The following is a 17,637-nucleotide window of genomic DNA, read 5'->3' as shown; positions in this document are numbered from 1 at the left end:
TTTGACTGTGTTCAGGAGTTGTAGTAAAGTGGGTGTTAAATTGCTGTGATCCAGCATCTGAAACCACACAATACATTGTTTACCAGTACATTAACAAACCTAATGGCATATCCAAGCCATTCCAGGAGGCTTATTGATTCTTGTAATCAAGTGTTGAGAAGAAGGGAACTCGTTTTTATATAGTTTTGTTATGCTCCTCGTTTGTGTATGTGTACTTGCACGCACGCACGCACTATGTCCATGTGTCACTTACAGAGGAGATAAAAGGCACAATGTGCGTGAAATGAAAGAGAATGGTTACGGGGAAAACAGAGGGCCTAGGGTTGTGTGTGTGTGTGTGTGTAAATGCCATGGAATATTTCTTGACATGTTTGCCTTACCTCAGTGGCAGCAGTGAAAATTTATAAGTGCAACCTGTGCAAGTGAAGAATACTAAGTGAACACATTGACGCATCTTATTTTAAAGCTTCACTTCACCCATCTTCTCCCACTGGACACAGTACAATAAATACTTCAAGCTACATTACTTAAATTTAATAGAAGACTTATTACTAGAAAATGGGCAAGTTCTCTGACTCGTAATGGCGTACAGGCGAAACCTCCCCTCCATTCAGCTACACTACAATTTTATCCTCTATTCTGCTGTGCACTGGTGTAGTTTCAAGCTTCGCAAGTCTGAAGAGACCCATTTTACAAATTCTGCGTTAACCAGGCAGAGAGCTCGAGAAGTATTAAAATAGTCTAAACTTTTCATTTTGTTTTCTGATGCAGCTGGATAGTTCACTGTCTGTCAGTGCTAAATCAGACAAAATGCACTATTTCTGTCAGAGCAGCACACTTGATTGAATTCCTTAAGTCAGTCACAAAACAGCATATGAAAAACAAATCAAGATAACAAGCCTCAATCTCTTGACAACGGGTGTCACTGAAAAAAAAAGTTTGCTTCTTACCTCACAGCTCCCCTCACACGACACACTGTTTATTTAACTTCTTGTGATTATAGCGTTCAAACATATCAAAAAAAGAGGGCAGGTACAGCGTTCAGTCGTTTGGTGCTAGATTGCGTTGCACCTGCTATTCGTAAATGTAACCCTAAGTTTCTGAATAAAGGCCTTTCCAAGTTCTTAGAAACTTCTAGCTACCTTCAAACCAGTGATTTACTGTAAATTAAGCGGCACCCTTAAATGAAATGTCTAAAATACGTCAAGCTGCAACATAAATTCTGAAAACAGGCCAAATGATAGCTTGGTAGCTCACCTGGTGGAGTGCGTACCTGTTTGGTTTGATTTCCTGTTTCATTTTGAAGTTACATGTGTCCTTTAGTCGTATCTAGCTTTTATCCTGTTTGTATCTATTTATTGTCCTCGTTTCTGTTTGTTCCTTGTTGGTTAGCTGTCTTACGTCGTCGTGTTGTTGGCATCTGCCCGTACCCCTGCCTTTAGTGCAATATCACTGTTTTTCTGGATTTATATTTTTTTCACCTTCCTTGGACATTTACTTTACCTGTTACATTACATTATTATGCTGGACTGCTCTGTTTTGGATTTGTTTTGATGAATCCACACATTTTGTACACTTTGTTTAGTTGTTAAAAAAATTATTCATTCGTGTCTAATGTCTGCACTTAGGTCCTAAAACCTGTTCCTGCCTGCACATTCAGCACACTGTCCGACAGTACCATTAAGCCTGATTAAAATCTTCCAAGCTTACATCATAATTAAACAGCATTTTATCAAATGACAGGTCAGATATTGCATTTTAGCCACCTCTTTTATTTTTCACTCTTAACATGTCATATTAACAAGCAAACGTAAGCATTGTCATTTGGTTTAGTTAGCCATTATCTAAAAATTAGTATTAAGAGGCTGACAAACCTTTCAATGCCTTCTAAACAATCCTTTCTAAATGCAAGTAATACTTATACACACAAAGCGAGTTGTTTTGTGCATTTTAGAGTGAGTTTAAAAAACTTTATAATTAAGAGAATTTTATCATATTATATGTATTGTAATGTCAGATGTTTCAACCAAATTCCATATCCAAGGAAGACATTTGGTCCCTCATCCAAGAGACTTCTTCAGTTCTGACTGACTGGTACAGAAACTCATCTATTTAACCTCTGTGGGGTTGTTGTCTAGATCAATACTGCTGGTTTGTTAGTGCTCCTGACTGTTGTAACGACGTTAAAAAGCTGAGTTTCCCTACTAGTCAGTCAGAACTGAAGATGTCTCTTGGATGAGGGACCAATTGACTTCGAGGATCTTCAACCAAGTCCAGCTGCACTTTATTTTAACCTTCCTTAAATAACTATAGCCTGGATGACTGAGGACATTCAGAGACAACCAAATTCCATTTAACTTACTTTACTCTTCACTCTTAACGTGCCATAGTAGCAAGCTAATGTTAGCTTTGTCTGTAATCAAGTTACACAGTTAAACAGTTCCTTCGGGCAGTTTGTGGGTGTAAATCATTCGTGACAACTAATTTCTATAACTCACTAGTTTGTGTAGAGAACCTGTTTTAATTTAGTGGTGCATAAATATCCATTTAGCAAACTCTGTCATTATAACTAGGCCAAGATTGAACTTGACAAAAACCTTGTGCAACCAGCTTCAATCTCAGCTCTTAACTTAAAAAAAACATTCTTACATTTTATCTTTATTCATACAAACTGTGGACTCTAACCTGTCTCAGCCTTCTCTGCCCAGCTGAGAAAAAATAAGAAGAGAAACTGACTACCTGCCCAGAGTCTCAGCAGCAACTCACACATTTGTCTGGAAGCATAAGAGGGAATGAGAAAACTCTGCTCCAGGGCAGGGACTCTTTATATGTGTGTGTGTGTGTTTTATGTCAGAGTGTGAAGAAGTTTTGGAAAGGGAATTTGTGCAAGCATGCAAACCTCTACAGGTACATGTGTGTTTTTTTGTGAGATTGTGCGTGTGTGTCCATGTGTATGTATGTACATGTGCACATTGGCACCTTGTGACCCTCAAGGGCAGAAAAGCAAAAGAATGAGAGTGTATAATAACAATAATACTGCGGGGTCCCCTGAGCAGCGTGTAAATATGGATACAATGGAAATGCACTATGCAATTATGGCTGGCTTCATGCATTTTTCACTCGCTGGGAGGACATGGAGAGAGGGGGAGATTAAAGAGCGAAATTCAGAGTAGGAAGGAAAAACAGGAGGAGCAACTGGGAGAGAAGAGAACAAAGGAGAGGGTTGTATAAGAAATGGGAAGAGGTGAAGAAGAAATGTAAATTTATAGAGGGAAAGAGTAAAAAAATAAGAAAGGAGAGGAAGAAGTGGTATAAATGGGGAAGAAGTTAGCAAATAGGGGGAGGAGAGGAGAGTAAGAACAAGAGTAAGGAGAAACCAAAAGTAGAGAAAGAAAGGTAAAGGGAGAGCAAAGAGGAAGAGGAAGACAGAGAATGACAGGAGTAAAAAGTGACTGGCAGAAAGATTCAAGGAGGATAAACAGAGGGGAGGAATAGGTAGAGGAGCTGAAGGAAACACGCAGAAGTAGCTTAGGGAAAAGCAGACATGGAGAGTAGCAAAAAGAGGAAGGGGTGAATTGTGGATAAAAGGGACAGTGGACAGAAAGGAGATGAGAGAAGAGAAGAAAAAAGAAGGGAGGGCAGGAGAAAAAGGGGAACAAAGAAGATGAGGATTTGAAGCAGCGATGAGTGAAAAGGAAGAAAGAAGGAGTCAGAAGAAGAGATTGAGAGTCACGTCATGCTCGGAAACAAACAGACACAAGGGTGTGCTCTCTTCTTTTCTTTGCCCCTCTCTCTTTCTTCCACACGTGCATGCAGACTAATACACACACACACAGTAATCTCTATTCTCTAAATCCTGAAATGCCTGATTGGTTATGACAGAATTCAGAGGAGGTCTTCTCATGTCTTACACTGGCATATCACCACACGCTGTCACCCTCTTCCCTGGCACACACACACACACACACACTTTGCTTCCCTGTCATCTTGTCACCCCCCTGCCATGAGCACAGTGGAAAAACACTATTCGGCTTTAGGAAACAAATTAATTCACGTGTCGGGGATCAACTCTCTGACTGGGAGCTAGCAGAAAGCCTCTGACAACACTGCTGCTTTTCTCCCCAGAGCATTTTTATGAAAACTTGTTTTGAGAAGTAGAACTTTAATGCTGTATCTAATGAATCCCTGTGAAACAAACATGATGTTTTTAGCAATATGCAACAGTGCAGGAGCAGAGTAACGGTGTGACAATTCTCTGAACCTAGATCTACTCACTGCTAAGCGAAGTGACTTGCATTTTTTTTTATTTCTTTTTAGACTGATCTCTCAGCTCTGCATTTGCACCGCTTTTAACATTCAGTGAGTGCACTCTAAAGTCAGGGAGAATTGGTGGGTAAGCACTATATCACTCTCAATCGATGCCTTTATCATAAGCCCAAACACTTTCAACACCAACAGCTCCAAACTGAATAGGAAGTGAGGACAATCACAGAGCGCAGCAAAAAACACAGTGGATTGTCAGGCAATAAACGTCTTTGAAACATAACTACTCCAGCATAAACCCTACCGCTATTTGACTGTGGCTTTGTGAACTAAAGAAGGACTATGCCAAAGATAACATGGTTTCAATGATAAAGTGCCCTTCCTCAAACAAATGCTAGAGAATGAAACCATGTTATGGGAATAAAGGGGGAAAAATCAGTTATCTGCTCTTAGATACCTTTGGGATTTGCAAAAAACCCTGCAGCACTTGCAAAAGGGAAATAAAATCTGACATAAAAAAATACCTCAAAGCCCACACAGTGGGAGATTTTTCTTGCAATTGAAGCTTTGGCAATAAAGAAGAGTGTGACGCACTTCTAGTGGCAAATGATTTACCCTTTCAGTTAGAGACTGACATTGTCTGTCCCGAAATGCCTCTCACCTCTGGTGCAGAACGGGCCGTCATAGGCAGTGTGGCTGCAGTCACACAAGTAGCCGTTGTACTTCTCCACACACTTCCCTCCGTTCCGGCAGTACATCCCAAAACTGGTACAGTGCCCTTGGCATCCGGGCTTGACCCCAGGCGTGACCTTGGCCCTCTCTTCCAGGTCGAGGGTGATGCCGTTCATCCGCAGAGCTCGGATACAGCCTAGGAACCCCCTCTGCCCTCCTGCAGCACCTGAAGGAGCGAGGGAGAGGAAGGAGGGAAAACACAGGTGAGGAGGGGAGGTGGCATCAGTGCGGCAAGGATATATAGCATTTGGAGAAAGGAAAGAAAACAAATAAAAGAGAAGGAAGGGAGGACAAATGGAAGTCAGGGTCACAGAAGTCATTTTGAAAGCAAGAGGCCGTTTTAATCTCTTTTTAGAAACGTTAATATCCGAATGCCTGGAGGAAGCCACTGATGTCACGTTAATCGCTCTGACTGAGACGGCGTTCTTGAAACAACCTTCAACTTGTTTGATTTCTTCACTAATTAAAAAGGCCTAATGAACACTGTGCCTTCATGAAGATCTCACAAGCAGGCACACGCAAATGGATGCATGAATGCATGTAAACTACATATTACAGACAAACACACATGTTTAAAACACACACAGCGCACCTGACCTGACTGAACAACTCAATATAAGCATTAATGCTTCGCCTAGGGGTGTCTATAGCCATTCCTCTAAAGTGCTTCCATCGTCATTCTGGCCTTGCACCATTACAGTCTAACTACCCATTAACTTGGACAGAGTGGGGGTGTTAAATAGATTAATGTGAACCTAAATGACTATAGCAATAAACACACTCGTCAACATACACCCACAGGTATGGAGTCAAACGTACACAAGCGCACCCACAGAGGATGGTTACACTGTATGGATAAACGAGTATGGGTGCACACTCATAACAAGAGCCGAGGGGCATTTTAGTTATTAAAACCTCTCAATTGCATCCTTTGGATTACAGAGAAGTGTTCATTCAAGAAGCCATGTTAAGAAGACTTAAGACTCACTCCCGGACACACAGTTTCCTCCCTCAACAAACGCACACATCTAGTAGCTCAGCCACACAGGCGCAACACAGACATACTGTAATTAGATTACTAATACATGTACTTTGATGAAGCCAATATGTAATTCACACATCAGGATGCAGCGGAGCTTTCACAAGCTTTCTCCACTTTCCATTCCCACGACAGATTTGACTTTAAGCAGACCTGTTAATTAATCTATTTTGTACCACTGATTGGCTGGAGGTTTCTGCCACCTGTTTACCCAGGTCTAAATCAGTCTCTGATTAAACAGACTGCAGGCTCTGAGGCCTGCGGAGACCAGGGCGGACACGTACACAGACACACACACACACACGAGCATACAGTCTTTGTATAACGCACAAATGGTGTGTGATGGACTGATACTGAGTTAATATGATATATATGTCTGTTTTTGTAAATATGGTGGCAAAAATGTAACGCTGTCCAGTAAATTGCAGCAATATTTATAGACTGCATTTAAGTGTATTAGTACCTTTGTTTGTCTTAATTCATATGTTTTTATCTAAGTATTATTACTTATAATAATTTCAGTTACTGTAAATTGCCCATATTTGGAACCAAAATCTGAGGGATCCTTGCCAAACAGGTTCATGTTATGTCTTAATTTGCTGATCATCAATATCATTATCAGATTTTTCTTAAATATCAGTATCAGCCTTAAAAAGGAGTACAATTGACGAGCATGACACAGAATACTGACATGCATACAAAAATTCAGACACATAAGCACTCAAGTCAAACACGCACGTATTGTGTGTTGGCACTTATTTATGTGTTTATGGGTGTGAGGATATTTTGAGGGTTTTGTTAGTTATATTTATATTTTGAGGTGAGGGTATTTTACCCTGTAATGACGTGCTAATGAGGAAACCTTTTCTATTCATTATAATATTATAATATTCATTATATATACAGTTCACACACACACGAACACAATAACAGCCACATTTCTAATTAAAAGAGAAGTCATAAAATGTGAAATAATGAAGTAATGAATAGACATGCAGTAAGTAGTTAAATACTGCATACAGTTAAGGTAATGGACATACAGCATGCATGTATATGTATGTGGACTGTCCTTTTAAGCCTGGTCCAACCAGAGAAATTTCTTTCTATGAAGGTCATCGCTATAATGACTTATGCATATATTTATATAAGCATCTGCATCTGTTAGGGCCTGTCCATAGGCTCGCCATTCATCTGTGACAACATCTGAGCCTCTTCTTACATGATGTTGGTCGGCAACAGGTCTTCTCTTGAGCGATCTTTCACCACCCTGACAACGAGTTTTCTTGATGTAAATATGTTGTGTTTTTGTGCTAAACTGCAAAATGTTCAAAATTCATACAGATTGTTCATAAAGTGAAGAAACATAAATAAAAGTTGTTTTCCTGCAAAAATGTGTGTCACTTTACTTAAAGCAAACAATTACATGTTATAAGGTCTTATAATTAGTTCATATGATATTATGTCCACCTGTAATATATTATACAGGGATAGATATTTTAACACTTTACTTAAAGCAAACAAAGACATGCTATATAACTTTATACATTACTATAAGCTATTATTCCATTTTATATTACTAATTGTAAATGGTGACTAAAGTGTATTCATAACGAGGCAGAGTCGGTGGTTATAATGTGTTATGGAACATGGTCGGAGATTCTTGCCGCACATTGACATAAACTGGTATTACTATTAGTTATAAAACATTAAACCAAAAGGTCATAATACGTTATGAACTTTGCTATAGCACCTAATGCATGTTTGTAAGTGATTATAACAACTGTTATAATGTCTTATGGACGCATTATATTGTTTTATAAATATATGCATAAGTCATTATAGTGATGACCTTCATAGAAAGTGTTACATTTCTAATTTACACCAACTGCGTATCTGCTGCACTGCTTTTCTTTCAATATCACCTTATGACTGGGTTAATAGGACGGTAGTATTTCCTACCTCTTTACGTTTGTCTGTTCAACACTAAAGAAATCCTCAGAACAGTGTTTACCCAATCCATGTTTATTACTTTAGGAGGCCATGTGCATTGGTTTTAGATGAGTATTTTTGATTCATATGGTCTAAATGTCATTTCAAAAGCCTTTCTAACCCACCAGCATTTCCAGGGGGAAGATATTATCATATAAATCCCATTTTACCAGCCCACTGCTTTATATCTGTTGGTTTAAAGCAATGCTTTTTTTCTAACTATCTCTCTTAAAGGTCCATAATGTGGGTTTGATTTTGATGGATCCCTGCTTGGAAAATGTACTTGTGCATTTCAACAAGCCCGAGTCTACAGTAATTCCTCACAGCTATGTGTTAATGTATAGTATAAATCAAAAAAAGTAGCAGCACAAGATCATTTCAGAAGATTAATCTTGGCTAAACTTTAATCACCACTCGTGTAATGCAGCAAAACACGTAGGTGAGGTCTTCATACACGTGCGTTTGTGTTTACTCTCACAATCAGCGTCACACAGACATTTTTTATTTTACTCATTAATTGTTACCTACTGTCTTGGCATGTGAGCGAGGCTGGCTTCCCTGTGACAGGTGTCGCACACGCATGGATGTTGATCCATGAAGGCAGGGGCAAGGAAATGAAAAACCAAAGCAGAAAAAGAAAGACAAAACAATCCAACCATGAGAGAATTGAGGAAAAACATGCAAAATCATAAATAAGTGTGATAGTGAGCATTAATCAAGAGGGAAATCAAAAGAACAGATGGTGGCATTAAATAAATAAAATGTGGCACGATTTATAGTTATGTGCATTATGGAGTGAATTGGAGAGCTAAAAGTTAACAGTGTGAAGTAAATGACAGCAGGCTGACGGTATAACATTTACTCTCAAGGCCATTAGAGCAAATGAGCCACTGTGCAGTAAACACTAAAGCAATCAAATGCTTGATGAGGAGCATATTGATTGAGAAAGAGAGAAGGAGATGATACAGAGACAAATATGAGAACGAGGTGAGAAAAATAAAGTTTCTTGTTGTTGTTTATACCTTATGTGAAATCATACAAACAGATTTTTTTTTTTAATTCTTCTGGATTGCCTAGTTTTTTTTTTCTACCTCTCTACTTTCAAAAGAGGCTCATCAATATGAATCACAGACAACGTGTGAAGTGGCAGAGGAATAAAAAGAAGAATCAGGTGAGTTCAGACAAAATCTCGATGCCTGCAGGGCTCTCCTCACAATTCCCAATCAAATCGCTCGATCAAACACAAAAGGATCTCTATCTTTCCTGGATGTCAGGGGCCAAATCTAAAACCACTTACCTTTAGTGGCTGGGTCACTTCCTGTGTGTCACACTCTAGCTTCCCAAAGCAATCCTCAAATGAGGATTAAGCAGGGATTAGAGATCAGATATGAGAAGGTGCTGTCGCCCCTGTGGCTGTTCTTACATACAAGTCTTTCCCTGCTTTCTCTCTGTCTCTTCCACCAACACTTGTGTTTCTAGATGTGTGCCACACACAGCAGGCCTGAGAGTTCTCCTGTCGTCCTTTGACCAAAAAAGCCAGAATACAAGCATGCAAATGAGGTGATGGCCGAGGAGCTACCTTTAAGACATTGCATTCCCCGGCCTCAAAGCTGCGAGTTGCTTAGTGACGGAACCTTTCTAGCCCTTTTCCATTTCACTAAATGGAAGCACAAATACGCCGAAAGGCAAATTGGGACATGATAAGGTAAGGATATTTCAGCAGCGTTCAATTCAGCAAAAGTGATGAGACGATGAAATAATATTATAAACGGGGATCAGGGAGGGTAAGGCTATCACATCAGGATGCCTGATTGGAATTTGGAACAATCTCCTTTGGGCAGAACTTTTTTCATGAGACAGTAGGAAGTCTGTGATCCGCCTCAGCACTTTCCCTTCTATCCGCAAATCCCTAAAACTATTTTAGCCCTGGAGTTTGGTTTATAGAGTATTGACAGCTCAGCACAAAAGGTAGAAAGAGGAGACAGAGAAGTGAAAGCATAGGGAGAAAACTGGACAGATCATCAGCTTGCTGATGAGCTTGAAAGGCGTTGTGTGGAGAGGAAGATGAAACCATAAGGAACAAACCAGACCTCTTTACAAAATGCAGGCATAATTGTCGTGATAACAAGCGCTTGATCTGTCTGACAGCTAATACAGAACGTGTGTGGGAGAAGGAAAGTCAGAGGGTTGATATCCTCTTTGTGCAATAATAGTTTCTTAATCCAAAGCAATATAACTGCTGTGTCAAAGTATTAAAGTATCAAAGAAATGACCTTTATAAGTGAGTTGAGTGAGTTTTAGTCATAGCCAGCACAGAGGCTCACTTTATTGAAGCTCACTCTTTATCACTTACATGGATGACTTTCCGAACACGTGTGCGCATATTATAAAATGTGAAATGGGTGTGTGTGTGTGTGTGTCGGATTAACATGAACTTAATTAGCAGTGCCTGTGACTAAGCTGGACTGAAGCCTCTTAAGAAGAAAACCCAGTGATTTCCAGCAAAGGCTGCTACATCTTTAACTTCTGAAACAATCAGACGTCCTCACAATGGATGGAACGTATTCAGAGAGCGCAAATAGTTTTTTAATTCAATCCAATTATGATTACATGGATCATGTGTACTAGGCATTTGCTTTCCACGCATAAATGCTCGTAATGATGGTGTGTTCGCCTCTGTGAGCATCCTTCTTACACAAAGTGGATATTAAATGTTCAAATTGCAAATAAATGTGTGTACGTGAGTCATTCTTACACATAAGGGTTGTTAATTCTTTTTGGATTGTATGGGAGTGTGTGTGTGCGTGTCTTACCCACGTAGAGCTGGCTGAACAGCTCTAGCCGTGTGTGCCCCTGTGCCGGAGCAAGCCGAGATGCCCGATGTGTCTGATCTAACTGAAGGACTGCCTCTTTGACATTTCGCTCGGCCATCACGCGATGCCATTGGTCGTCATTGAGGGGTGTGGCGGAATGTACTGTTAACTCCACAGGTCCGTTTCCAACGTCAAAGGAGAAGGAGACTACTTTAGGAGCTGCAGAGAGAGTGTGAGGAGAAGAAATAATAAGAATAAGAAATCTTAGTTACAGAAGTCATCTATTAAACCACACGAAACAAACCTCACAACTTTCTAAAACCCATAAATCTCTGTTCTGTCATAGTCCGCTCCGCAGGTAAATATGCATTCAATTTCTAATCTAATGGCTCATTTGTTTCAAGGCCATTCATTTGGCTTGTATAGATTTCAGCTTTGCACTACACGACTGCTCACAGCTTTGGACAGGACTAATCTCACGGACAGTCGATAGATGCCAAGAACTGTTGGTTTTGCATGACACAAAGTTGTATTGCAGCAGTTTCCATGTGTCCTTTTTTTTTTTGCTGTTTTTTAAATTTTAGAGGTTTCCCTAGTTTTGTAGGAGAGAGGAAAGCTAAAGAATTAGAGACAAAACAGAGAGCGAGAGCTGAAGATGAATGACAAGAAGGAAAGAGAAAATTCATGAAAAATTAGTGCAAGATGGCCTTTTTTTCTGCATGATTATTTTTTATCATCTTAAATTAAGTGGATTTGTGTGTGTGTGTGCATATGAGAGTGTGTGTTTGGAAAGTGTTATGGGGAATTAAGGAAGTTAAAATGCCTTAAAGTTTATTGTCTACTCGGTAATACCGTAGCCTAATCATTCAACAGACCAACAGGGGGCACTGTTATACCTTTTATGACCATGACAGGTCAACTGTTTATCAATATTTCTGAATTACAGTGTGTGTGTGTGTGTGTGTGTGTGTGTGTGTTTCAGCCTACCACCTGTCCATTCCAGATGTTACTTTCAACTGCACTGGGGAGGTCACTCTCTGATGGCTTTTAACCTCTCTGTAGGGGACAATGATTCATCTATACACATTATGTGTGTCTGTTATGATAGAAAAGGAGTTGAAAAAAGAGGCAAAGAATGTGCAATTTGTGTGTGTTCTTATTTTCAACTCTATCTCAACTTGATATAATCAGGTCCACAAGGCCAGAAATTACATTTTTTATTTTGAAACACTACTAACCAGACATACTAGATAATATATAGCTTTACATGATCCCCTCTGCAAGATACCACTGGTGTGGGTAAGTTATAAGATGTGAACATATTCATTGTGTGCGGACGAGAGACATTCAATAAATGCTTGCCGCTGCAATATGTCAAAGGAATCTTGTTGCCTTGACCTACGAAGCAAATGAAGCAACAATGACAAAACAATGAGGGAATTATTTCTGCTGCTAGATAGACGATTTGCAAATGTCAAATTAAAACCCTGTTTGACTCTTTCTTAATGTTTGGTACCACTGCGAGGCTGCTATATAAAAGCTATATATTCTGGGTGGTGGCATATGGTGGTTATTGGCATCAGTGTGCTGCAATCATAGAGATGATGAACAACCACTTCATCGCACTATATGTTACTGCTTCATTATGGCTTCATTAGGCTCAGATATTAGAGAGGATCATTTTATGTAGTAGTCAATGGGGAAATGAACTTTCTTCTTTCCCATTGCCTAATCAATAAACCTGGCCCATTCCTGCTTTTCATATAGCTTTCATCTAATTATCTTTTTTCACTACCTATTTTTCTTTTCTTCTAACTCTTGCATTGCTCATACAATACATGTATAGTTCCTCTGTTTCTTTCTTACCTCCTTTTTGTTTGTTCCTTCATTGTTTCCCTCACTTTGTTTTCTTTGTTCGCTTTCATTTTTTTCCTCCTTTTATCCCCACCGAGTCCATCCTCGCTTGCCTATGTATTACTTCATTATTCTTTCGTTTCTTCATTGTTTGTTAATTTACTGCTTGCTTCACTTCCGTTGCTTATCAGTCTCATCAGTTACTGTGCCCTCCCTTCTTCCCTCCCATCATTCCTTTCTTCCTCACTTTTTTCATTGATCCCTTTCTTGCAGACATTATCATTTCCTCTTAGGTGAAGTGCAAAGACACCAGAAATCATCTCAGCCAAAGCTTATCTGGATGTCCTGAGTGCACGAACCAATAAAATAAATCTGAAAGACATTCAACTACCCATAATACACAACACACAGCAGCATGAAAACAAGTAGATGCATGCGCCCACAGTGACACGGGAAGTACAAGCCCTCTGACAGGCTTTAGCACTCTGAATTAATGATGCCTGTATGCACAGGGCAGGTCTGCAGGGCAGGGAGGAGCGCCATCAGTTATTTTAAATGCTGAAAGAAAGCCAAACATATATCTGAATGCCCCAATAGAGACAAAGCTATTGCAATGCTGCTATACGGCATATGAGTGTTTGATTATTTGGGTGTTGCATTAGGAGCACTGCAAAGCAAGACGGATGCCTTACAACTTTCTTTTTCATACTCTGTCCACAGGCAGGAATGAAAACTAAAGTGCCCTCCGAGCACAGCCTCATCTATTTGCATAGCCGTGATGGATGTCGTAAGTGTTAATGTGCGTGTGAATGTAATTTTGTGTGTGTGAGATATACTTACATGTTGGCCTAGAGAAAACCCAGCAGTGCTTTTTATTTTCACCATTTGTCTTTCTATTAATCTCTTAATATGGAGGCTAAAAGAGCCAAGTTGTAAATTTAGCGTCAGCACAGCACAACAAAACAATGATATAGATGGATAAAGAGATTGTGTATGTCTTTGTGTTAAAAATCACTCCTTGTGTGGGTGTGCGTATTTGTGTCTGTGTGTTTGTCTAATGTGACATTTCATTTTGCTGCTCTTCATCTATTTTCAGTGTTTTATCCATTTTCTGTTATACTTGCTAATTCTTTGTTTTTTGTCTTATCTGCTTTTTTATCTGCATTTGTCACTCTTGGCATGGCAGGAACAGTCTGGCCCCTATCAGGAGGGAAAACGCTACGTAAGCGTGAGCCAGACTCACAGTGCCATAGCAAAACTTGCGGCTGTTGAACCTGAAACAAGATTTAAAGCAACTACTCAAAGGCTAAGCATCTCTTTGTGACAACAAAAGTTTTTTTTTGTGCTTGTCAGCAAAAAAACTGTATGATCACAATGCAAAGAATCCAGAGTATTTTTTAGCGTGTAGAAAGATAAAGTGAGATAAAGATGAACTTCTCACACTTTTTTGAAGAGGAGTCTAACAAATTCTTAGTGCATCAAGAGCTGCATAGACTACTGCTAAACTTCAGATGTACACTACTCTGTCTGGTCCTCACATAAAAAAATGCAATAGTACAATTTTATACACCAAGGTCTCCATCAGGAAAGTACATTTCATAGCTAGAGCCCAGACTGAAAATGTGTATGACCTTTGGGCAAGACTATCACTGAAAGTGCAGCCTCTTAAGGACTCAAAACATGGCAGATACATACTTTCCACTGAGCCACAGAGCACCCCAGAAGTCAAGCATTTCTTTATTTAGGGACCTTTCTATCTGTCCTCAATCCTGTTACCAGTCCAGTCCACATGGTTCTGAACACGTCTTCAAAGCTCCCTCTCAAATGTGGCTATGCCTCCTTCTTCCTATTAAGATTCAAAGAAGAATAAAGTCCACCTGAGTCTGCTGAGGTCCCAGTAATGTGTGCTTTGTACAAGGTTGTGGGTGTGTATCTGTAAGTGTGTGAATGTGCTTTGAGCTCCTGCAATAGCACAGCTATGCTATTCTGGCCTAATGCTACTCATTTCATGCCCTGACGGGATTGTAGCAGATACAGTTTTTGCACCAGCGAGAGGGCAGAGATTATGTGTGTGTTTATGTGTGTGAGTGTGTGCGCAAGTCGTTTTGCTGTTGTGTGTCTAAATGTGTGCTGTGGGGCAAAATGATAGCAAGGGAGAGGCGAGAGGAAATCGATGTGGGGGTATTTTGAAAGCCTCTGGAGACACACACATGCAAACACACACGCACACACACACTCCGTATCTCCTCTGGCCTGCTGTGCAGCCGTGACAGACTAGATACTTACTGTATATTTGTTTGTGTTTTTGTGTGCACATTTAGAAGACAAACACCAACACCCTCTGGCAAACACCTCACTGTAATTGCATGTACAGTACAGTGTCAACACATTTTTTCTGCACAAATAAGTGTGTGCATGTATAGGAGTTCGGCTTTGTGTAAAAGCTAGTTCAGCTGTAAAATAATGAAAATAAAAAGCTCATGGAACTTTTAGGCCACAAACCGGCTGACAGCAGTGTAATGGCTTTAGAAAGGACTTTGGCTCCCAAATAATCTGTCGACTTTGTGTCTGTTCAGTAGTTGGCATTTGACACAAAATGGCGGGCCAGGCACACCAGAAGGAAATGGTAAGTGAGCGCTTTTGAAACCAAATGCTCAAATCCCTTTGAATCCAAATGAAATGCAATTAGTCTTCTATCGACAGCCATGATGTGCCAGGAAACCCCCGTCACAATGCAGCTCGCCGATTAAATTGAAGCCCAGAGATTTTAACAATTTGAGCCGCTGGAAGAAGATCACAAAAACCTGCTGGATGACGTGTCTCAGAAAAAACTTAGAGAATGTGAAATGGGGTCGTGCAAAGCTTTCCCACTGTTTGGTATTTAAAAAAGTTTCCTTCTCCTCTGTGCTGTTGCCATCTCGTCCATTTCCTTCTAACGTTTGACACTTTTTTCTAAAAGCCTTAATGTATGACATGGTGTGGTGAAAGCATAGATGTTCATGAGTCACAAAATGTAAGTCAAGTCTGAAGTCTCTAATGTTATCTTACTTAATATGTCTATTCCAAGAGCATTTTATCCTTTTGAATTTGATCCAGTGTAATAACCAGTATTGGTTATAGTGTAGGAACCACAATAACAGTACTCTTTAAGCACAAATATAGAGGAAAAAAGTTGTATTTTATTGTATGTATTAACTGTATTTTTCCTTAAACAAATGCCCGCATCAAGTCAAACATTTCCTCATTGAATTTCAAAGACTAAAAGGTAACAACACATAAACACTGCTCTATTTATCTGACTGTACACTTTAGACTGTTTAAAAATACTGTCTGAGTAGAATACATGGGTTTCTTATAATTATATAATTCTTTTTTAAAAATATGAAGAATAAGGAAAATAAACACTATGTGTACCTTAACAATGTGGGTCTTTGTTTAAAAGAAAAACACACTGCATTTATATACAAACAAAACGATTCCCAATGAGGTGTGATCATTTGTCAAGCAAATGTAATTTAAAGTAACGCCACTTTTTTGGCTTTGGCTATTTATTTAAAAATAACATTTTAACACCTGCTACACCACAAATACTTGGATGGCCTAATTTGTATTGTAGGCTACAATTCAACTAAATTTCATGGATTCTTTAAACCCTCTGAAACCAAACTCAAAGACATATTGGTATGAACTAAAACACCACCTGATGCGGAGGTAAAGGCTCGATGCCAACAACAGCTGTGTGTACTTTAAATACATTAGCGCTAACACTTAAAAGAAAATCATCTAAAATGTTTTAAAAAACATCATGCAGAGACTTGACTTCCTGTAGGGGCCTGTGCATGTCTCATTTTGATTTGACAGCGACTGTAGCTGCCTTCTGTAAACTCATCTTTATGTTCTCCATACTGATGCCACCTCACTTACAGTATATGCATAGTGTGACGGCCCCTCTGCAGGGTTCATACTGCTGTTTTATATGCTTTCTGTCTCCAGGGCTGCAGACCAGATAGGCAGGGTAATCAGCAACATGGGACACACCTGGGCCTGGTGTGCCCAATGCTTATAAGAGTAGCAGTCAATCTCGGTTGGACATCCTCATCTCACAACTTGCTTTGTTGTGTTTGGTTTCCTTGTCTTTGTTTTTACAGCACAACATCCATTTTCACCCATCCACTCCCCACACTACTGACTTTACAGATTCTTCCCACTCATTGCTTTTGCTTATTTTCTTAATAAATCCCTTTGTTATTTAGTTTACCTGTGTGTCACCCGTGTTTTTGTTGCAGTCCAAGAGCCGGGCTGTAGCTGACACTAGTCACTGTTCTCTGACTGATGGTTTTTAATATTTAATGAGTGGAGGCCAGAGATCTTCACAAGTCATTTTATGCAAGTGCAAGTCAAGTCTCTTTTTGGAATTCTAAGTGTTCCATCCACTGTGCATCTATTAGAAACAGCCACAGTGCAACATGTTTTTTTTCTTGGAATGCACTTTGCTTTGCCTTTTAATTATCTAATTTAGCTATTTCTGTTTAATACAATCATTTTACTTATTATTTTTTTAATCTACATAACCATATCGATAAGATCACTTAAAAATATCATACTCGCTAGCTGCCTAGCATACAATTGTTGCCTGTATCTTAATATAGAGATGTAGCCAAGCAATAAAATATGATTATTCCTAAAGCATCTATGAACATAATCTTTACAAAGAAAAGAATTACTGAGGCAATAACACAGGACAAGTAGCCCATAAATATAGAAGGAAACCTGTGAGTCACGAGTAAAGCCACCCATCCCTATGCTTCTCAAAAATGACTGTTTCCTAAATAATAACAATTCTATTTAATGAATTCACAGTCAGTCATCGCTATGAAAAAAAGAAAGCAACCAATTCAAATTAGAGAAATCATTTCCATCAAAGGAAAGTCATGTTTGCACAAGGAG

The 17,637-nt window shown here is 39.4% G+C and overlaps 1 protein-coding gene across 2 annotated transcripts in view; it reads right to left on the bottom strand.

Annotated features, from left to right (window-relative positions):
- The window catches only part of cntnap2a (contactin associated protein 2a), a 434,170-nt gene that overhangs the window by 26,723 nt on the left and 389,810 nt on the right, over nt 1–17,637 (bottom strand). For both annotated transcript variants that reach the window (XR_006827635.1, XM_046065574.1), the window contains exons 20-21: nt 10,837–11,055; nt 4,925–5,161 (exon numbers count right to left, since the gene is read on the bottom strand). Coding sequence is in view for 1 of the 2 variants with exons in the window: in XM_046065574.1 (XP_045921530.1) it covers nt 4,925–5,161; nt 10,837–11,055 (456 nt within the window). In the remaining variant the exon portion in view is untranslated. The remainder of the gene's footprint in view (nt 1–4,924; nt 5,162–10,836; nt 11,056–17,637) is intronic.

Source organism: Micropterus dolomieu, linkage group LG01 (assembly GCF_021292245.1).
Source record: "Micropterus dolomieu isolate WLL.071019.BEF.003 ecotype Adirondacks linkage group LG01, ASM2129224v1, whole genome shotgun sequence".
In the NCBI taxonomy this organism is placed as follows: Eukaryota; Metazoa; Chordata; class Actinopteri; order Centrarchiformes; family Centrarchidae; genus Micropterus; species Micropterus dolomieu.
Note: the sequence above shows the minus strand (reverse complement) of the source record. Positions and strands in the feature narration are given on the sequence as shown.